Below are 22,569 nucleotides of genomic sequence, written 5' to 3'. Positions count from 1 at the left end.
AAAATGATCCCCTGTACTCCTACACTAATGCGATGATCTCAGACCACTAAACTGATACATACTCCAATTCATTTGTTTATGTACTGAGAATAACTCCTATAGTACATAGAACATCAAGGAAAAACACAAAATGTCCATTTCATTTTACAAATTATTTTATTCAAGTTTTAAAATGTGAGCTGCATCAGTTCTCTTTGAGAAAGAAATATATTTCGTTATTATAGTAATGAATTTGTGAACAGGTATGAAAGGAGATCATTTTCTGAACAAGTATATTGTGACATCAAAATTAATAAATGATAGTAATACATACATACATTGATCGAAACTCACAATTTGATAACAAAGTGACAATTTTGTAGCCATCCAATGGAAGTCCCAGTAATGACTTGTGGAAGAAAATACCAAAATATAACCTTAAGTAGACCTTAGTAACAAAGCTACCCTGACAAGAATCAGTTGTGTTGTAAGGATTTATCAATACTTCCCAATGATTATGAGGTCAAAGGTCAATACAAAATATTGCTGACAAGGCATGCTTGAGGTCAAGCATCAATACCTGATATCAGGCAGATAGCAAATGGCCATGACTTTTGGTATGTTCATAACTCTCAATATCTGTGTACCTCTGATCAATGATATCACACTTTGTAAACAAAATCACTAATGCAGTAGATTTATGAACAAATAAGATTTAGTCTGCAGATCTGAAATTTTCAAATACTGTTTTGTTTATAAAATAAGTATGTCTCTACACCCTAAAGTTTTAAAAATTCCATAAACTAACATTGGTATAATTATCCCTCCATACATAGTAACATACCACTTCATTTGTTCAATGTTTTCCCTTTGTCTTTGTGTGGCCCTTTCTATACCCACACTCATTGACAGGAAACATAAGAATTTAGTGTCCAAAAGAACGTCAAAGAAGAAATGACATAGACTGAACTAAAATAGTGATCCTACCGTTTACACAACTCCAATAGTAGAGTATGTAGTTGTTGAAAGTAGTTTGACCTCCGAGTTGACTGTTGACCTTAAAATGAACATATCTGTATAAAAGTACACACGGAGGGCATAGACGTAAATCTGAATCCAAAACACCATTCTCAGTCTATGACATTGGTTTTGTTGAATAATCCAAAACATCTCAGTAAGTCAGAAATTAAATTATACACCATTGTGTTGATAATTGTCAACATGTGTAATCTAATTAAATAAATTTATAACATGACTTAATTTGTTTAGTTCAACTCATTTATGCTTCTTTTATTTGTTGATCTTCAGTTGATGACTCCATCAAATCATATTGCTTCAACTTCAATGCATGTTCACAATCTGGTCTTTCAAGGGAAAAATGTTATATTGCTGTCTATTCATGACCAACATAGTTCCTCTCTCTAGTGATAACAGACAAAAAGATCCATAGTGTACTAATGTTTTCCTTAGGGCCTGCAACTACTTCAGAAATATAATTATCAAATAACCAGAGTCTAGTAGCTGCTTTATATAATTACTGGTGTTGATAAATCAATATTGAGGTGATAAAGTCCTACAAAATTGGAAGGATGACTTTCTAATATTCTGCACAATGTGTTTAGTCTGCATGAATGAATCATATACCCTGAGTCTGAATAAACTACATTACCCTTACAAATAGCTTTATGAATGAATCACTTACACAGCAGCTTTCCCTGTCTTTTAAGATTTAGCTTGAGATTATGAAACTTTCATTTAAAGATTTTACCTGTTTCTCAATGACAAGTTTCTTTTTTTTTTGAAAACAGCATTATTTTTCATAATTTCATTTTGTTTATCATGACAAATTTCAATCTGTTGTGCATAAACTGAATATGGCTTGGCTGATAATTTTCTGAACTGGATGGTAAAATATTTGATAATGAACAACTTTATTCTTACAAGTTGTAAATTGAACTTTCGTATATTTAATTGTCAGCTCACAAAAAAAATTAATATAATACAATGAAGATAACACCCTTAACATCAATATTGCGAGATCATAGATCGATCCTTAAACATTAATAAAATATTCATATTTCATAAAATATTGATGTAGTTTTCTTGTCCTTCCAGGGAAGACATTCTTATTTGAATGCCTTCAATAGAAATTCTTGCATAAATCAAGATTTTTACCTAATTCATTTTCTTTTGGTCAAAAAGAATAAGTTTTATATATAAATGAATATATATAATAATGAAACAAACCTTTAGATATATCGACAAAACTATCTGATATTTGGGCAGAGTGATGGGGATTAAACAGCCTATACAGATCTACATAAAACATGTTGTCTTTGGATACTATTTATTGTGTTGAAAATACAAATTCTGGGAAGTCTATGTAACCATTTTTATCTGTATCATCTTCTAGTAAAATTTGGTCAATCATTTCTGCTATTTCATCCTCATCCATTGGTACGCCTTCATGACCTTCATCTTCTTCATGGTAATGTGTCATGGCTGACGCCAACTCAATACCATCAAGCAGATTGTTGTTGTCGTAATCATGGAGTTTAAAATAATGGAATTGAAGTTCTTGATCTGTCATCTCATTCTCAGGTTTTCCAATCTCATCTTCCAAGTGACTTTTAATGTGTCTGTGAAAAATTGATGGGAAAATTATCAACAATTGAGTAAACTTAACTGTATGACAGACTAAAGAACAACAGATTGACGACACAATATGATATTATAAAAAGATCTACAGCCCCTAATACCCATTAGTACCACTCATACAGAAATAGTTGTACTATTACACATATAGGAGATCTATAAGAGTTTTGATTATAGAGTTTTGATTATGGTAGTGATGCAGTTACACTCGACATCAATCCAATTAATACCTTAAACAATGAAAGTTGTGAACAATTTTTTTCCTCAAGACATGGTTGGAAAAAACTGCATACAGGCCTGCAAGAGTTGATTGTGGACAGTGTGTTAAATTGTACATTAAGAATGTTGACATGTACACTATTTTCAAACAGGAAGACTGTACAACTGAGCCCATCAGACCAACATACAAGCTGATAGAAATGATAGAAATGATTCCAATTTAAATTATCATGTTTTACACGGAAATGCTGCACATACTGTTATTTAGACTGTAAGATATGTCATGTTGTTCAGCCCTGTCAGGTGAGTGATACCATGGTATGAATGTTACACCTCACTGACTATAACTACTAATGAATTAGTGTAACTGTAATAACAGTTGGAGAGGTCATCAAAGTTTGTGTAGAATTCATTCATATGACAATACATGATGAGTACATGCACATCAAAGTCAGGAAACTATATCAAATACGCAATACACAAAATTCATAACTTGGATGAAAATCATTTGAAATATTGTAATGTCACATACACAAACAAAACACATGCGCACACACACACACACACACACACACACACACACACACACACACGCGCACACACACACACACACACACACACACACACACACACACATATACACATGCATACACACACACAGAGATCAGAATGAGTTCAAAATATTGTTCCAATTTACTTAAGGTATTTGGGAATAATGAACCATAACTAATGTTAAGTAAAAATAAATCTGGTAAATTGTAAAGAGAACTCACTGTTGCTGCTGCTGTACTTTTCCTTTATCTTTCAATGTCTTTGACCTAGCATGTGGAACACTACCTTCATCCATTGTGTGTACATCATTTTGACAACTTGCTAAACTAAAAAGACAGCAAACCAGTACAAGACAAATACTGCATAATTTCAAAGAGTCCATGTTGCAATGCTGTAATATAATGGAAATGACACATTTTGATAAAACATGGCGGTAGATTGCGACAATACTTCTTTGAAATGTGTTTCATCACAAACTGTCTATAATGCTACATTATGAGATGTCAGGTCAGATCTGTCTTTTAACTTTGGACGTAGACACCCATCCCAAGGTCCAAGTAACATTTCTCTGCATAAAAAGTCATTTCATTTAGGGGAAAAGTCTTTTGTAAATCTCTCCTCAAAAACAAATGATATTCCTACAGCAAACTCTTCATTCCTGATATTTAAAATGTTGATTGGAACATTGGATTCAAGTGTGTATGTAGTCAATTGATGTTAGAAGTCATGTGTAAAATTTTGGAAAGCAAAACTAGAACCAACAAACATTTTTGTACTGCAGGACTGCTTTGTCTGATTGGGCAATTGTCAAACTATAGCATACGTACGTATGTGTTGACTCTCCATTTTCTATCATTGTTAAATACTATAGTACAATTTCTGTGTATTACTAGGGATTTTTTTATCCATTTGGTATTATTTGTATACTCATTTCTAACACATGTACTGTATGAAATTTGTATTTGTTCAGAATTCTTCCATGCACAAGTTTAATCTATTAAGAAAGTTTAAGGAAACAGGCCGTGACTCTGAGCACTTTGACTCAAATTCTAAGCACTACACTATAAAAACAATGATGTAGACCAAGATGTTGTCATATAGCATGACAATTTAGGGTATAAAACCCATATTTCCTGTTTGAACACACATACAAATTGGCTTGCACAATTGGTATACTAAAGTTTATAGGTTTTAGGTTAGGATAGGATAGCAGGGTAAGGGACAAGGTTAGAAACTTGTGAAATATTTTCAAAATCCTTAAATACATTCATCAGATCAGTAAAATACAGTACTAATTATTACCTGTGTCATGACTGAGAGTTATCTAATTACTTACAAGTTCAGGTCAACAGCTTTGCCAATAAGTTTAGCTGGCGTTATCACCTGAACTGGCTAAACAATACTCATAACTACATAAGTAATTTGAAACTTTGGTAATGGTACAAGAACTAAGTATTATTGTGAATTATATTATAGCATTACCAATTCCAGTGAATTTTGTGACGTCATTGCTGTACATTATTACTGATAATGTACTCCGTTATTGGGCATCGCGGCCCCAGAACGAGCATAACAATACCAGCTTATGTCCGTAATAACAATAACGTGTGTCGCTATGATTAGTATTCAGCTTCCGGGCCGAACATGGCAGACGATGTTCAGCGCTGTGTATATTATACATTGTTTTGCGTTTCTCGGTCTACAAATTCACTGGAATTAGCAAAACTATAAAATAATAACAATAATGTACGCCCTCCCAGTCCATAATGGACTCAAGCAAACTTTGCACTCCATAATGGGCTCAGCTGTCGCCTCGCCCATTATGTCGTTCAAAGTTTGCTTTCGTCCATTATGGGCTGGGAGGGTGTACATTATTGTTTAAATATTTGTATTTTATAACTCATAGCTCTATGGGTATACACTCTTTACACAAAATACGTTCTTTGAAATGTTTCCCCTTTTCTGTGTTGTCATATTTCGGTTGTTTTTGTTTCAATACCATGAACATTTTACTTCACCATAGCCCAGAATTCAGGCGATTGGGGATTTTGAATGTTAATTTCCCAATCTCAAAAATCGCCTAGATTTTAGGCTACGTGTACTTCTCCATATGTATTCACTACACAGTGATGATGGCTTTACACTAACCCATGGATGACTTCCTGTTAATGTTATCCATATGCTTACATGTAATTCTTACTATGAAACGAGGTATACCAGAATTACACCTGTATATCAAATACATAGGTTATTAATTTCTAGCTCTATGTATCAATAATGAAATCCGGCAAAGAAGGATAACGATGGTATTGTGAAGTTTAAAGTACATCAACATTACAATGTGGTCACTTCGTCAACCATGGGATACTGATACAGTGATAGGTGTACAGTTTATGGTTGCTTGTTGTTTACGTTTTTCATTGGACACAATATAAATTCTTGAACTTGTATTTTCATCGTATATTCATTACACTGTTTGCACAAGGACATCTAATCCTTATCATGTTTTGTTAACGTATAATATATAAGCATACAGACAGTACTTACAGTAATACTCTTCCAGCTGTATCAAAATTATACGATGAGGTGGCACAAACCTGAAAAGGACCTCTAGCTTTCCTGTAAAAAGCCCCAAAGGTCACACATATGTTATCCTCTGTATAGTTTGTTTCTTCTCTTTCTTTAGCTTTATTTTGGTTTACAACTATTGAAGTTCCATTACAGGGGTTTAATGATGATTTTTTCTAATTTTGATGTTGTTACTGTTCTCTATATAACTGTTTCTTTTTACGAACAACTTAGAAGGTCTTTCGGGGTCAGAGGTTAGCCATCCATGTGCTCCGTGCTCCGCTTCGTCGTTCTGAACTACGCAGGTGAGTGACAGACAGGAATATGTACATACAAATACTAGTAGTTAGAAACACAGGCGCTCGTGAAGTTGCTAGAGCATAGAGATGTACGACAATGAGGCCATCAGGCTGAACAGCGAACAACTCACAACTCCGTTGCTCGCTATTCGGGCTGACCCCAGGCACTCGAATCAGTGTGTATGATTTTAAAAAAAATAAAAAAAATATGTATGTAAATGATATTTACATACATTGTACAATACATTTTTTTCCCCTACACATTGATTCGAGTACCTGTGGGGCTGACGGCCTCACCGTCGTAGCTCTCTGTGATCTAGTATTGGGTAGTACGAATTGGTATACTAACTAAGTAGAACTTTAATAGTATACTGTAGTACTAGTAGCAACTTCACGAGCGCCTGTGCATGCATGTATGTGTGTATGTATGTATGTATGTATGTATGTATGTATGTATGTATGTATGTATGTATGTGTGTGTGTGTGTGTGTGTGTGTGTGTTTGTGAGTACATATGTATACATCTGTTGATATATATTTCTCTTTTGTTAATTTGTTTGTGTGTTATTGTATAAAACAAATTTAAACAAAATAAGAAATTAATTGAAGTGTGGGGTATTTCATATTTATAGTTCCAATTTGAACCTGTAATTTTCTTCTACAATTTCAATTCATTGTATTTTGTAACAAATAAATTTTCAATCTCAGTTTTCTTCTTTTGAGTTTACTTTTGAATTTGTTTTTAAGGTAATGGAAAATGTTGATGATGGATGGTCGATCTGCATATGATGCAGACAGTGATGACGATGTGGCATCTGAGATACTTTCATCCTTCAGTGACAAGACTAACAGTTTTCTGTGTGCAGAGACTGTACTTGGAAGTAGGTCATCATCTAGTTTTAATTCAGTTAAAAAAATAATACTCCGGCAATAAATTAAATTGAAATTTATTCCACAAGAAGATGAAAAGAAAATATATATTCTTTGAAAGTAATACAAAACAGAATTCTGGTGAGGGCCATGGAAATAGTTTCCGAGGAACTAATCAAAGTCCGTGGACCAAATGTTCATGACAATTAAGGCTAATTTTGGGTACGAGATATAACGACAAAAATACATCTCCTGTGAATATTGTGATGGAGATTATATCGGAGGAAAATTTAATAAATAATAGAAAATCTCTCTGTGTAGCAAATTAAATGAATAAAAATAACTAAAAATCATACATACAGAAATGAAATTATAGAGGCAAGTTAAAGGGTCAGGAAGATTTAGTTATCCCTAAAAAACCTGTTTTAGTTTCGCCTTAAATATTTGTCTATTGTTGGTCTTTCTTATTGTTGTGGGCACAGAATTACAAGTTGGATAACTGCATATTTAAAATTGTGTTGGCTAATTGACAGTTTACTTTTTGGAATCAGAAGGTTACCATTGATTTTAGCTCTGGTTGGATAGCTATGGGACAACTAGTTAGTAATGTAATGGTCGAGAGTGTGTGTATAGCGATTGTGTTTTAGGTCAGAGATGAACATACAAGTTTGAAGTTTACAAAGTTTATGTATGTCAAGGATATTGAGTTGATTAAAGAGAGGGGTAGAATCATCGTGTAGCGTCTGGTCTATGGTATACTGGGCTTTGTAGTCAGAGAAAGCTGTAAGTCGAACAATCTTCTTTTGTAGACGGAAAAGTGGATCAAGAGAAGTTGGATAAGTGTTTCCCCAGATTTCAATCCAGTAAGAAAGGTGGGGGGAGGAATTAGACTATTGTAGAGAAGAGTAAGGACAGGTTTTAGAACATAGTGACGAATGCACAAAATGATGCCAACCTTTGGACTACTAGTGTTTCTAACGTTCTCAATATGGGACTTCCAGGTTAGGGACACAATTAAGAGATATGCCTACGTTTAGATTTTTTTTTCATTTTTATTTTTTATTGCAAATCTCCTGTGTCAGCTGGTGTCTGTGGGAAAGAATGTACATTTGGTTCCTTACACTTTTCATAGTATACATAACCATATATATAGTGGAGGAGAACTAAGCTTACAAGACCATACAACATGACTGATTGTTAGCTCAGACCAGGAGATTAAAATGGATAAGCAGTGGGGCTAGTACAGTGTTAGTATGTCATTTATGTCTCAAGGGTATACTGACTGTTTGTCTCTGTTGACTTCTCTAGTTGTCCCAGCTGTTCAGGTTCAGGCTATTGGTATTGGTATCTTTTAGAAGTTAACCCATGGGTAACCTTAAACATATGTTTGTATATTGTCAAATTGCAGCCAATTGCATTCAAGTATTGGTTCATGTATATGTGACATTACTACTGCCATTATGTCAATTATCCATTTGGATTCTCCATCATAACAGTCACAGAATCTGTAGTTAGAAATGTTTGTTGACCTCTCATGTTCTACAATGAATTTAATGGTGAAATTTGATTTGAATTTGTAGTGAAATAATTATGTGGAAATGTTTTTGCCATTGTTAGTGCAGATGGGAAACACTTCACGATCATTTGAAATAAATTTGTTCAAAGTTTGGATAGTAGATATACACAAAAATAGCATCATTTAAAACTATTTATGACACTAAGATAGTCAGTCTGTCAGGGTTAGCCAGTTATGTCACAGAAACAGTAAGAAGTATGTCATCATAAAAACTGAAGCAACACATATTGAAATACTGAAGGACTACAGCTGCATGGTTTAATGAGTATTTGGGGATAAAGATAATATAACAACAGCAATGATGAATGAATAACATGGTCATGTAAATAGTCTTCCATTTCAGCACATTCTCTCTTATAATTTCATACTACTGTTTGTTGATTTGCAGAATTGAGAACGCCAAAGAAGAACATTACCAAATCTAAACAGTTGCTGCATTTGTTGAGAGAATGTCTGCTAAACCATAGATGGATAGAAGCTGGTCAAGTCTTGAGGGCGATATGTCTTGAACCAAACAATATGGAGGATGTGGTATGGAAGGTATGGATGGTCTATGCTTGTGTTTCACTTCACAAAGAGTCAAAGGTTGATGTACAGATGATTGTAGACCTCTAGAGTTTACTAAGAGACAAAGAGAAACTGTTACCTATACAAGTACTAGCTGCTGTACCTGTACCACATAGAGGAAAAATTTATTCAAACCCTATAGGTTTGCTATATTGTAGTTACCGCCGCTTGTGTACACATTGGTAACTTTTTTATTTTTCTACAGAAAAGCGTAAGATAAAGTCATTCAAAAATTATGTTTGAGAGAAAATTGAGTGACTAAAGAAATGTCAGAGCATTACTGATTAACATTTTAAATTTCTGTGTACAGTTGCAGTAAACATCAATGTAATCAAATTGTAAGCATAGTGTAGATGTCTTTGTTCATAGTACAGCAACGATGACAGAGTTAACCATTCTTTCATTCTGTCATCACATATCACAGTGTGGAATTCAGATTATGTATAATCACCCGAAGACAGGGCCAGGAATTGTACGAGTCTTTAATGTGTAAGTAAGAATTCATGTTTTGATTGGCAAATTATGATAAATAATAACTGTAGACTGAAAGACTAGTTGTTGTGTATGCACGATCTTAAAACTTTAATGACTTGGCTTCTGTAACGCTATGTACTTACATCCTAAATATAGGATGTCTGGCATATGAGGGGCAAAATGTATTGTTGATTGTAGTAACACTTGTTGCACATACTTGAGTTGTCAGGCCAACAAAGAAATTTGTAAAGGGAGATTTTGAAAAGCATTGCCCATTTAAAACCAAAATTTTGAGAATGGACCCAATATTGTACTCACTAATGGGATAAAAAACATACTGCAAAGGGTGACATGTCTGCATAAAGTCAAATTTTGAAAGTCACCCTCCCTCCCAATACACACATACAATGTCACACATGAGGTATGTGCGTGCGCACACACACACACACACACACACACACACACACACACACACACAGATACATTCCTCCCCCTCACTTTATTATATTAGTGGTTATTTTCCTAGTATGATTTTGTTCAGCTACTAAATATGTATACTACTGTTAACTGATATTGTTTATGGTTTTCATTTCATTTGAATACAAAGGTATTTACAGAAACTGATGATTCATGATCACTCGCAGAAAACTGTGGAGCACGCATTTTACTTACTAAGCAAAGGAGAGTTGGAAGAGGCATACAGTACTCTGAACCAAGCTAAGATATTGTCAAACAGAAACATCCATTCTAGTAAGAAAGAAATGGAGGAGATATGGCACACCATGGTCTTCTTGTACAGGGGTCTGATAAACTATGTGATGTGGCTTGAATCTAAAACAACTATAAATACTGATGTTCAAACAGATTTAGGTAAAGTATTTGTGAAAGTTTTCTTTTGAATATTGAAAGGTCAAAGGGCAGGTTGAAAGTTAATATTAATTGCTTTTCAAAATAACTTTTAGTGAATTAAAAGACTTAAAAGGAGGAGAGAGGGAGGGATGCTGGTACTGATGAGCACAAAGTCAGTACTTAAATTTTAAGAAATTTCCAGTTAACAATGTCATTCCTCATCCATATTTATTTTTTCAAGTTCATTTACACTATTAGTCACATACCCATGTCTTCTCATAGAATCATTCCACCCAACCCAACAATTGGATCTTCTGATTAAAGTTTAGGCAATGTGTAAAATGTTTGTTATTTTACATACAATAACAAACTTTTTACACTTTTTTGCAATGTATTGAGTTACGAACATGGACTCGGTATATGTTCTTTTGCATTATTTTTTCAAGTAGAAAAACATAGTGAAGCTGTTTTATCAAATAAAAATCCAAAATAAATACCAAATTCTCATCCATATGGCCACTTTAATGGTCTCCATATTCTTTATAGATATGCAGAGTGGATATGATAAATCCAATGAAATGGTGAGATATGGCAATGACGCTGCAGAATGTTTTGAAGTCGTGATGAATACACCAGGCGTCTGGGATATATTTATTACTAAATATGTTGAGGTGAGAGAATTTTTTAAGGGTTAAGAATTTGATGTTGATATTCTGAAATATGAGAAGGATCAAAGATTTTATACTGGACAACAAACAATCACAAGCATGGATGTGAGATAACAGGAACAATGTGCACCAATCATCATCACATTGCAATGGCGCCCTCTAGTGGTATATATTTGACTGGTTATGGCATTGTAACGTGAAAATAACAATTTGAAGACGCTTTTAATACAGTAAAATGAACACACAAGTTTCCTTGAGGTCACACCTTCCTTTAAGTGAGTTACAAATAGCCCATATTAAGGATAAAGATTTATCCTATAAATCCATAGACCCTCCACTAGGAGAGTCTATGATTTATCCCATAAATCTATCCATAGACCCTCCACCAGGAGAGTCTATGATTTATCCCATAAATCTATCCATAGACCCTCCACCAGGAGAGTCTATGATTTATCCAAATTTGGATAAATGACCTCTGGCACATGTAACTAAAGGGTATGAAATGGTGTATGTGGAAATTAATTGGTGTATGTGGAAAAAGGTATGTATGCAGTCTACTCTCAAAGCTACAAATCCTGGGGTTGATTGGACATAGGTTGTCCAGGGCAGTTTTTCAATACACTCGTTTGAAGACTATTTTACCTGAAATACTTTTATCTGTTTATTCCTGATCAGAGTAAATAATGGTACCTGTGAACAATGACATTCAAACATTGTTTACCCCAACCAGGATAAGTACAGAAACTACATCGTATGGGAGATATTCCTGGCTGAATGACACTAACAGTAATTACTAGTTATACTTAGATGCCAGAATACCATGAAAGACTAGAAATGCCACCCTGTAGTGTTATTTTGTAAATATGGACATATTTCTGTAACAAAGCTTTTTTTTTATTAAAAAAAGGCAATCTGAATCTGTTTTCAGTAAGTTGATGTATTAACAGTTTTCTCAGATACACAACTTCCATTTCTCTAAGTGACAACGGCAAGTGTCATTTAAAGGGAAAACATGATGTAACTTGCACCAAGCTGGCAGTTATCATTAAAGTGTTTATATACACAGATACTGGAATACCAGGAGAGATATGACGAAGCTCAAGCTGTTCTACATAAATACAGAGACAGTAATTCAAACAATCCAAATGCACACAAGTATCTATATAGCTTTCTGAAGAAACACGATGCACATCCCAATGAATCTGTGCTTGTTTTAAAGGTAACGTGTACATCTTAAAACAAAATTTATGTAACTAATGTCAAAATTAACTTTTTTGGCATATCAAAATATAATAAAGATGTCAATGGAACAAACAAGTCATTGCTAAAATTGTGATTTCAGAAGTCATAATAATACCATTTCAGTGAATTTGCCGTGTACATGCAGTAACAATGAAATGACCTAAATTACAACATAAGTTGTATTTTATGACAGTATTTCATATCAAGATTTAACATGACTTTTTGTCAAAAGATTTCAACTTAAAAGTGATGGCCATATTTATGTCCCAGTGATGGGGATGTCTGTAGCAACAAGTTATCAGAGAACATAAGCATTTCTGATCATAGTATATGTACTGTCATTCATAGCAACCATGACTAACAATGTCAAACTGCAAACTGGTCTTGAAGTAAATTATTTTGATGATGAATGATTTGCACTTATATCTGTAAAGTCATATGAAAAAGGTACTGCTATGTGGTCACATCTGTTCCATGGTTAATTCTTGCAGGATCTACTGTACTTGGTCCCATCTGATGAGCTGGCAATGGACATGTCTGAAATCGTTCAGAAGTCTGGTATGTTTTGAACACATATTATGAATTATGGATTAATATTTTCAGTTATTTTGGAAAATATTTTCTCCAAATTTTTTTATAATTTTGTATGAATATATTCATACTGTTACAACATACTGTAAACAATTGACCATGATGATAATTTTTTGTTCCCAATTGTAGCCGATAATCCAGCTCTTGCACTGCCATTTTTGTTTGACATGCTGGACTATGCATGTTGGCAGGATGATATCAAACCATGGGAAATGTTAGCAGACTTGTTAATACTAATTTCAAAAAGGTAAGTAACATAAATGATATCAGAACCACAGTAGTATATTAGTCCAAGGTATAGTATACTTTGAACATAAAAATGTCCAAGTATGGGTATAAAGGAAAAAAAAGAATGTTAACTCTATATAACTTCATGTCTTTTTACTCGAGATCTGGAGTGTGAAGTCTGAATAGTCTCAACAATTGGATGCCCATGTTACATGTATTTACTTCCTGTTTCCATAGAAACAATCGTGAAGGGCTGAAGATCAAAAGAGAATGTTGGACTAGTAGGTCAAGTTGGTGGCCTTCCTATCATTTTAGAGAGTGTCACATTAGAACAGACACAGAGCAAGAAAGGAAGTTGTTGGACAGTAAAGCAGCTATAGCAACTCTGCTCTCCTCAAGTCATCTCACAAAAAGTAGAGGTATGTATTATGGTAATAGATTCCTGAATAGTCAAAGATTCAGAATTATTTCAGCATGCTAATTTTAGACAGTGTGTTTTGATGGAATATTCTTCCTGTCTGCCCATGAATAGGGTGTGCCTCCTGAATACAATTGCACCATGATTGTAAAAAAATGGGCACTATCAAGACACACTGAAGATGAATGCACTTTCAAATATCTGAAACTTGTTGTCGTAGATGAAGAAGTTTGCCATTTTATTAGCCTGCAATGTGTACAGTTTGGAATCATCCATGTCTGTGCATCCATCCTAGCATTCCTCTGATGGTTATATATTCTTCCATTTTTTGCAGAAAATTTATTTATGAAGAGTGCCAAGAAGGTTTTGAAGGGCACAAATTCCTATAAAAGGCTTAAAAAAGCAATTATGTTGAAGAAAGACAAATGATAAACAACAAACACAAACCAATCAATCAGGGAAAAGATAAGGGCTGAAAAAAACATCTAATTTAGATATATTTATTTCTTTACTAAAAGATATGTGTGTATATTACACAATGATATGTAATTTATAGAAATATTTCCATGTGTGTAACTGTTGTCAATAAAACATTTCCATTTTTGATATTGTTTACACTGCATTGCTATTCTTGCTCCTATCGGTGTGGTACTCGACTTTCTCTTTCCATTTTGTGTTGAGAATGACAGACTATATCACATCACATCATATTGGTTATCTGCATCAGTTTAGTTGCAGCCAGTCCTCCAGCTACCATTGCCACTGTGCTTGCTATTGATAGTACAGATAATAAACTCACACCTGTTGCTCCATGCCCACTGGAAAATAACAAGAAAAGACAACATAGTGTGCACTTATCGCCAGACGTACCACGGAGTGTGAGAACGTGTGATAAGGTAAACAGTTATCTTAGTTTGACAGGTCACAGGTAATATGACATATAAAGTATCATGAATTGCTTTCTACATGACATATTACATAAACTGTATTTACACAATGGGGTTATCAAACTAATATGTCATCCATTATCAGTGTTGTTATTGAGTAATGTGAAAGAGATAATTTTGACACAACAAGGCATGATTTATGTTAAAATACCAACACACTAGTGTAATATTGTCATTTTAACTTCTATTACTGTCTAATCCAAAATAGTCCTTGATATGAGTGTTTCAAACCTGAGAATAAGAATTGTTTTTTTTGTTTACTTTCTTCCATATTTAAATGACTATGGTATGTACAACTACACTAAAACTAACATAGACTGCACCTTTTAGGCCATGACAAATTGTATCCAATACTGTGTCATTTAATTACTTTTGTTACTTTACATTTCGGTTCTCAAAATAATTACTGATACATTTTTCAGTAAATTATTTAGCCTTGGAAACTTGCAATATCCTGATTATGATGTACAAACATTTTGAAATTTTGAAATATTTGCATCTGTTCAACAATGTAAGATATCTCACCACACACATCCATTGGCCATTCTTGCTCCAAATATCATAACCATACCACCTCCAAACGCCATTGATTTAGTTACTCCTGAAATTGTACTTAAAGAATGTGTAGATCTTGCAGATAGGTAGGCACCACCTACTGCACCAACTGCAAACAATACCTGTAAAATATAGTGGAGGAATGTGTTGCTGTGTAAGAGATGATAGAGTACTGTATGAATGGTTTGAAAAACATAAGTGAAAATTAAAATCACTCCCAACTCGACACTGATAAGTCTTCATGCCAATTTCAATGTTAGGGACTCAAAGTAACCCCCCCCCCCCCACCACCACTACCATTGCCATCACCACAACAGATGATAGACAGTTATATTAGCTTGCGCAGTGGCTCAATGACTTGTAGGCATGTGCATCGTATATACTATGTGGAAAAAATTGGTGGTTCTCCCAAGGATGCATTGCGGCAAGCAGTGATTACGCATACACTATGTGCATTCTCCATGCGCTACCGTATCGTCATATAACATAGGCAACACAACGCCATGCATTGCACTATTGTAACAGTAGGTCTGTTGGCACGATTATCGTAACATTGTAATGAGTATCAAAGCATCACTGTACCTCAAAGAGAAATTGTTACACTATTTGGAAGTTTGACGCACGGTACGTGATATGGACCACTGATGACATAGCGCAGTTGAATTTCCGAGTTGTCGAAGTGCGGTTTTGACATAATTGAAATTTTTTACATGTTCTAAAAAGAATAACTACTTTCCTATGTTTGTTGGTATAGTAACATTCCTAAATCATCGAGTTGAATTGAGAAATCATGATGTTCGGCAACATGTCAACAAAACATTTGTCCAAAGACCAATATTGGTGGAGGGTCTACTCTATGATAAGTTGGCTGACTGAAAATGAACAAATATTAATCTAATGGCTATGATGGTTTTTGAAACCAACAACTGCATAGAGTTTTGACTTTCTTTACTTCTTCTTCATGTCAGATATATATATATGAATTTTGATGGTCAACACCCCTGGAAAATGACCCAAATCAAGTGTACAAACCCTGGCCCAGGCAGCCAGTCACAAATGAATCTACCCTGTGCGAGCTTATGGGCTTTGCCTAGTTATGATATTACATGACATGAGATAAATGGTGGGAGAGGAGGGGAAGGGTTAATGTGTTTACTTCAATTTTTCAGTAAGATTAGGCACATACATAAATTTTGACTTATTGAACACATCTAAAGTTTTAAGTGCATACCAAGTTTACACTCGGTCAAATGTTATAAAGTTTTGACAGGGCAAACATTTACTTGTCCACTACATACATGTTTATGTCGTCATTTCTAATCAAAGTAATATATTATTCCTACATTCATACCATTGTGTGCAATGGGTTGATTAACCCCTATAGATATGATAATGACAGCCTGTCAATATCTACTGACATAATGACTGACTCAACAACCACAACCACAACCAAAAAATGGTCATTGTATCCAAAGGCCATTGCTGAGTCCCTCATCACTCACTGCCATGCCATGAACTATAGAAATAAAACAGTTTTCTTATTATTCATTGTAATACTTGAGTACCTACCTGCCACCATCTCTTGAAACCAGATCTATACGACTGAAGATATTTGGAGGCAAATGACTCCGGCACAAGTTGAGATGCAATTGTGACAATACTGCTACTACAACCAATCATCTTCCGTAATGTTAAGATAATAGGTAGATTTACACAACCAAGAAGTATACCTAACATGGAGTAAAAGTATTGCTCTCATCATTAGTATAGTAACCTCTAGTATAACACATGCAAAATAAAATATGACCATTTTGTGAGTGAAGTGTGATAAAATATGTCCATTTTGTGAGGGAAGTGTGAAAACTTTCAAATTAGGGGGTATATCTTGATTGATTCACAATTTATTACTTTTCCTTCTATTTTATCGACATGTTAGATTATCATGATAAAGGTGGATGAAGTCTTACACAAGCGAATGACAAGACAAAGTGTTGTGCATAATGAGGGATGAAACAAACCCACTGAGACAGGAAATCAATGTCAGGAGAATTGATAGGAGTGGTAGTTAGATTTAGACAGTTAGCTTCTCGTACTACCCGTTATCATGATTCATTTATACCTCAAGCCATCACACTCCTTAACAAAACTTTTAATAGAAACTAATGAATCTAATTTAATGTGTTTTCATCTGTATTGTAAATGTATTTATATTTCTTTTTATTTCTGGATATATTGTTTTAGATGTAATAATCTATTGTAGCAGATAACTCAATTACCCTAAAAGGGACTAAATAAATTTCTATCTTATCTCATCTTATCTTATTACTTAGTTATATCAAAATTAATAACAATGGTTATCATATTCTAAGTTGTAAGATCAAAAGTACTACCTCAACTTTGTGTGTGATAATTGAATGTATTAATGCTTACCACATTTTATTGAGGAATAACCCCCCACTGTATCAGCTGGTAGATATGTGGGATATTGAGACAGGAATACTCCTATTCCACATGTCAATGGCAATGCTAATATTGCATAATTTTTAATCTTCAGGAAATCATCTATTCTGAGAAACAAATATATCCAAAGAACAACTGTATATATAGTGAATGACTCCCAATTGAAAGGGGTTCGAAAACAGCAGTGATAGTAATGACGATACAAGAAAGTAGTAGGATACACTGGGAACTCTGTGAACTCTGTACTTTATATAAAATGCGTGTTCCAACTATAACGGAAAACTTACTCACATAAGAATGCACGCGCATTCCAACTTGTAACGGAAAGAACGTAGAACACAAAATAATAAATATAATTCACGACATATATAGTGGCCAATATGGTTATGTACCATCTGTATTCACTTGTAAATATATTGAAGTCCATGTAAAGAAAACAAATTATTGTATCACAATAAATGACCTTCATTACTTTAATAATATGCTAACTACAACATTTTCATGATATATTTTCATTTATAATAAAAACAATATTAGTAAAGGTTTCTTAACCATGCATAGCCTTTTATGAAATCAATGAAAATAATCCAATCCTCATATTCTAAATAAATGTTTTTAAAAAATTTCACAATTTTGTTAAAAAATCTCTGAAGCATTGTGTCCTTGTCAAAATTTTCTAATCAACATTTAATGCATCAAAATAAAGTTGACTTACGTGCAGCCACCTTCTCTGAAGAGCTTTGTCTCCCTTCTAGGTATTTTTTCATCAAGGAAACCATACAGCAATGCACCAGTCAGGTATCCTGCCATCGTAACCACAGCATTATCCGTACCAGTACCAAGCTGAACCAAAATTGTCGCTGGGCACTGTAGTCATAAAATATTGCCAACTTTATACTACTTTTATGTCTTTATATCAGTTTTTTTTTTAGATTTTATCTAGTCACAAGCAAGAGTGACAGACATATTTCACATAAAATTGTACAATTTTCTAAAGGATTTGAGTCAACCGGTCTTTAGTATGTATGTAGGAAAAGGCCTGACAGTGACCCCCCCCCCCCTCCCCAACATTCTGTAAATTCTACTCATTCACTACAGCTTGATATATAGGTAAGCAATCTGCTGAACTGTTAAAGATTATTAGATATATAGCCCATCTATTTGTGATGTGTGATGTCTTGTTAGGCTTTAAAAACAATACTATACAAGGTGATGAAATTAGACTTAACAACTCATTTGTGGTAGTCAATGTTGGTTATTAGGTGACTTACTGCTCCACACATGACAATGCCAACACCATGAATGAATCCACCTAATATACTCAATGGCATGCTTTCTCCTTTGGAGCAGTGGTCTGTTTTGACGGCCTTCACAATCTGTGCTCCCCCTACCACTGGCAGAAGACTCAATGTGGCCATTGCTAGGAAGAAATGGAAATGGAGTGAAATGTATATCTTAAAGTATATTATTGACATTATTTTCTCAAATATTTTTCATTGATGTTGATGTTGATGTAGGAAATACCTAAAAGTCAAGGTAAATTAAAATCCATACCTTAAATAATTAAATTCACTCAGTGCCATTGTCAATGTGTACCTTTCAAATGATCAATGCATTTTCCAATGGTTTCGAATAGCATATGTCATATGTATGTATGTATGTATGTATGTATGTATGTATGTATGTCTTTTAATATCACAAACTAAAATAGATGAATGCTAAATCAATAATTATTACCCTTTATTCTACTTACATGTAGCACAAGCAGATAGCCATATTTTCGACGGAGTACCGCTTGTCATGAGCACTGCATTTCTGATGATTTCAGGTTTGTATACTGGATATGTAGAACAATACACAAATATTTTAATTTCCAATTTTCAAAATGTGAATAGTATTAAAAGGAGTGAAACTACAACTGGATACTTATAATGGATATGACCAAATATTTGCACTTCAAATGGAAATTCATCTGTCTTGGTAAACCTAAGTATTCAATATAATTTTTGTTCCAACCACAACTTGAAAATTTTACCTGAAATATTTGACTGCACATTTCAGTCTTTGTCAACAGATTGTCACTATTCAGTACATGTGACCTTATGGACATGTGAGCCTAATAAGTGGTCATAGGTGCCTGGAAGTTTATATCACCCTCCGTATCTGTTTAATTATGGTTTAAGTGCCCGGATGTAGATGGCTTCCTTCACTCCCCATTCAAAACAGTCCTGTTGTGTATAGCATTAGACTGGCTAAGTAATTGTTTAAAAGTGGTGACCTACGTTTTTCGTTGCATGTTTGTCTGCTTTATCATTTATGTATCCTTGGTTACTTCGTAGTCGTTTTTTGTGTGCCTGTGTGTCTGTCTGTGTGTGTGTGTGTGTGTGTGTGTCTGTGTGTGTGTGTGTCTGTGTGTGTGTTTGTGTGTACTTTGTTTTAGTATTACTGTAACTGTATTTTAACTTTATTCATAGTACTTTGTATTTTATTGACTTTTTACTACTTTTAGGACTTGTTGTATTAATCAACTTGTTTTTATTTTTGTTTCTTAAAATGTTTATTTTACTGAATAATGTGTGAACTCAAGCAATTTGACCATTTTATTTTTGTCACATTTTTGTTTTAATAAACCATGTATTATTATTATTTTTATAAAATGCCTCGTTTCAGTGTCAAGATTTTACATTATTGATGTTGACTGAATGTCCTGGTGATTCGATGTGGATGTGTTGGGGGACTTCAGATGTGCTGGAACTTGGTCTGCTATGTTCTAAAAATCTAGTTTTGAGTGATCTCTCTGTCTCCCCTATGTATGTATGTTTGCATTGGCCTGTGTTGGTCTGACCCTGGCAAGGAATTACATAGATCACTCCACACCTTTTTTGTCAGTGTCCTTTGGGGACACCAATAATTGCCGCAAGGATTTTGTAGGCTGAATGCAGATATTGATACCGTAAGTAAAGCCTCTGTTCAAGTGTCGTGATGTAACATTGTAAGGTAGGACCATTGATCCTCTACTGGGTTGTTCGTTCTTACGATTGGTTGTAGGCTTTTGAGACTGAATGACTGTGGTTCATCTATTGCTCACTTCAGATATCCACACACATACAGGTGTGGATATCCGAAAACTAATCTCAAAAAAATGTTCCATATGTATTACTAGATCTAGAGAAAAGGTTTTATCAAATGAAATACAATGTAATCCTTGGCAGATGTTTACTATATGTTTGACGCAGTTCATTTTGTGACGACAAAACCTGTAGTTGTAGAGTTAGCGTTATAGGTATATAATTAGGTATATAGATATAGTAAGTATATAGCTATATAGGTACATATGTATAATAGGTATATAATAGGTATATTGGTATATAGGTATATTGGTAAATTCTGATACTAGGCTAACCGCTAAAATAAAATCGGGTCGTCGCCGTCCATGTAATGAGTGCATGTTGATGTCTAAGGTGGTTGGTTGAGAGACAATCAAACTTGTATAGTAATTCTTCCCAAAGTTTATCAGGTCGTTGCTCACAAGACTGAACACTTGATGGTGAAACCACAGACTGTGGCAGACTGTTCCAAGTATTAACACTTCTATGCACAAAAGAGTATTTACGAATGTCCACTTTAGTACAGTGAAGGAATATCAATTATATACATGAACATAGTTTTACTTTCTGTAGATAACAACTTGAAAATCATTCACGTTATACCCGTTTACTACGTGAAATGACAACATTCTTTTAAAGTATGCAAATAGTGAATTACAACAAAATAAATTACAAAAGTGACCATAAAGTGCCATGGTTCGATTCACATTTATATTGCTATTGTATTAATAAATTTTTTTTAAAGAAAACTGGTTTCCAACGACATCAGAAAAAAATCTTACCCAAAGATCGCTCCAGTAAGTATCCGAAGGCACTACCACTTGCTAGACAAACTCCCGATTTTACAGTTGTTGAAATATCAAGTAATTGCATGATTAGCAACGATACTAACAGTTACTATATGTAAAAGCTGACTACATATGTTGCGTACTGAACGTAAACTTTGCACTCAACTGAACTGTCCCCAATGAAGTGACAACTACGTGACATGCTTACTACAAGGGAAATAAAGCCGTATTTAGGGAGTCTTCGATGATTACTCAAAGTACACTGGTTCTGATATTCAACAATGCAAACAAACAAAACAAATGAATAAGTAAGAAAGTAAGTAAGTAAAAAAATAAATGAACAAACAAACAAATAAATAAATGAATAAATAATGTGCATTAGTAAATGTATATACCATGAATATGTGAATAAACTATCTATAGCTTCCATTATCTATACATGTTATACATATACGGGTGTGCATACTAAATTATGTTACTAGGTTTATATATATAGTCAGGAATATTTCCATCCCGATTGGGGTAAATGACCTTGCACGCTCTGACGCACGTAACTATGACATGTGACACGGCATATGTGAAAACAGACATGTATGCTTTCTACTCTCAAAGATCTAGAAGAAAGCCAGGTAAAGACAGGTGAAGATCTATATAGCGCCACCAACGTACAGAACATCATTATTCTTGGGTCTGCTAAGTTTATGCGGCTTTTATACACAAAATTTCTTCCTTGTCTGTGATCTATAAGTACCTCATAGTTATGGATCCGTTTTCCACCGAAAAAAAACATCATAGAAATGGGTAAGAACTTGGGCGGCACATCCCTATCTAAAAATTAGTAACGCCCCCCCCCCCCCATCCTCCTTTATATGAACGCTCTCTGTGGGTGGCGGTGTGGCACACAGTGGAATCATGTGTTACACGTTGGAAAGAAAGCAAGAGAAAGAAGGTATCTGCA

General features: G+C 34.2%; 3 protein-coding genes across 3 annotated transcripts; 1 reads left to right on the top strand and 2 right to left on the bottom strand.

Annotated features, from left to right (window-relative positions):
- Nucleotides 1-181: 181 nt before the first annotated feature.
- On the bottom strand, nucleotides 182-5,963 carry LOC144450936 (multiple coagulation factor deficiency protein 2 homolog). The gene is made up of 3 exons (XM_078141699.1): nucleotides 5,953-5,963; nucleotides 3,627-3,796; nucleotides 182-2,618 (listed from the first exon to the last, which is right to left on the bottom strand). The coding sequence occupies exons 2-3, from the start codon at nucleotides 3,785-3,787 to the stop codon at nucleotides 2,327-2,329; spliced, it is 453 nt and encodes a 150-aa protein (XP_077997825.1). The 5' UTR covers nucleotides 3,788-3,796; nucleotides 5,953-5,963; the 3' UTR covers nucleotides 182-2,326.
- Nucleotides 5,964-7,028: 1,065 nt separating this feature from the next.
- On the top strand, nucleotides 7,029-14,221 carry LOC144453666 (TATA box-binding protein-associated factor RNA polymerase I subunit A-like). The gene is made up of 10 exons (XM_078144996.1): nucleotides 7,029-7,152; nucleotides 9,106-9,257; nucleotides 9,709-9,773; nucleotides 10,366-10,628; nucleotides 11,154-11,278; nucleotides 12,342-12,494; nucleotides 13,009-13,075; nucleotides 13,238-13,355; nucleotides 13,574-13,755; nucleotides 14,089-14,221. The coding sequence occupies exons 1-10, from the start codon at nucleotides 7,029-7,031 to the stop codon at nucleotides 14,181-14,183; spliced, it is 1,344 nt and encodes a 447-aa protein (XP_078001122.1). The 3' UTR covers nucleotides 14,184-14,221.
- A 233-nt stretch (nucleotides 14,222-14,454) lies between these two features.
- On the bottom strand, nucleotides 14,455-19,134 carry LOC144446532 (uncharacterized). The gene is made up of 6 exons (XM_078136321.1): nucleotides 18,988-19,134; nucleotides 18,432-18,583; nucleotides 17,687-17,823; nucleotides 16,826-16,986; nucleotides 15,227-15,378; nucleotides 14,455-14,572 (listed from the first exon to the last, which is right to left on the bottom strand). Exons 1-6 carry the CDS (start codon nucleotides 19,132-19,134, stop codon nucleotides 14,455-14,457), a joined length of 867 nt encoding a protein of 288 aa, XP_077992447.1.
- Nucleotides 19,135-22,569: the final 3,435 nt, after the last annotated feature.

Source organism: Glandiceps talaboti, chromosome 2 (assembly GCF_964340395.1).
Source record: "Glandiceps talaboti chromosome 2, keGlaTala1.1, whole genome shotgun sequence".
Lineage (NCBI taxonomy): Eukaryota > Metazoa > Hemichordata > Enteropneusta > Spengelidae > Glandiceps > Glandiceps talaboti.
Note: the sequence above shows the minus strand (reverse complement) of the source record. Positions and strands in the feature narration are given on the sequence as shown.

Coding starts and splice junctions, on each gene's coding strand:
- LOC144450936 (XM_078141699.1), bottom strand. CDS start 3,787: ATGGACTCTTTGAAATTATGCAGTATTTGTCTTGTACTGGTTTGCTGT. Junction 2,619..3,626: donor AAAGTACAGCAGCAGCAACA/GTGAGTTCTCTT, acceptor AATTTTTCACAG/ACACATTAAAAGTCACTTGG.
- LOC144453666 (XM_078144996.1), top strand. CDS start 7,029: ATGTTGATGATGGATGGTCGATCTGCATATGATGCAGACAGTGATGAC. Junction 9,774..10,365: donor ATTGTACGAGTCTTTAATGT/GTAAGTAAGAAT, acceptor TTGAATACAAAG/GTATTTACAGAAACTGATGA. Junction 10,629..11,153: donor TGATGTTCAAACAGATTTAG/GTAAAGTATTTG, acceptor TATTCTTTATAG/ATATGCAGAGTGGATATGAT.
- LOC144446532 (XM_078136321.1), bottom strand. CDS start 19,134: ATGGCCACATTGAGTCTTCTGCCAGTGGTAGGGGGAGCACAGATTGTG. Junction 17,824..18,431: donor TTCAGAGAAGGTGGCTGCAC/GTAAGTCAACTT, acceptor TTTGTTTCTCAG/AATAGATGATTTCCTGAAGA. Junction 15,379..16,825: donor GTTTCAAGAGATGGTGGCAG/GTAGGTACTCAA, acceptor TATATTTTACAG/GTATTGTTTGCAGTTGGTGC.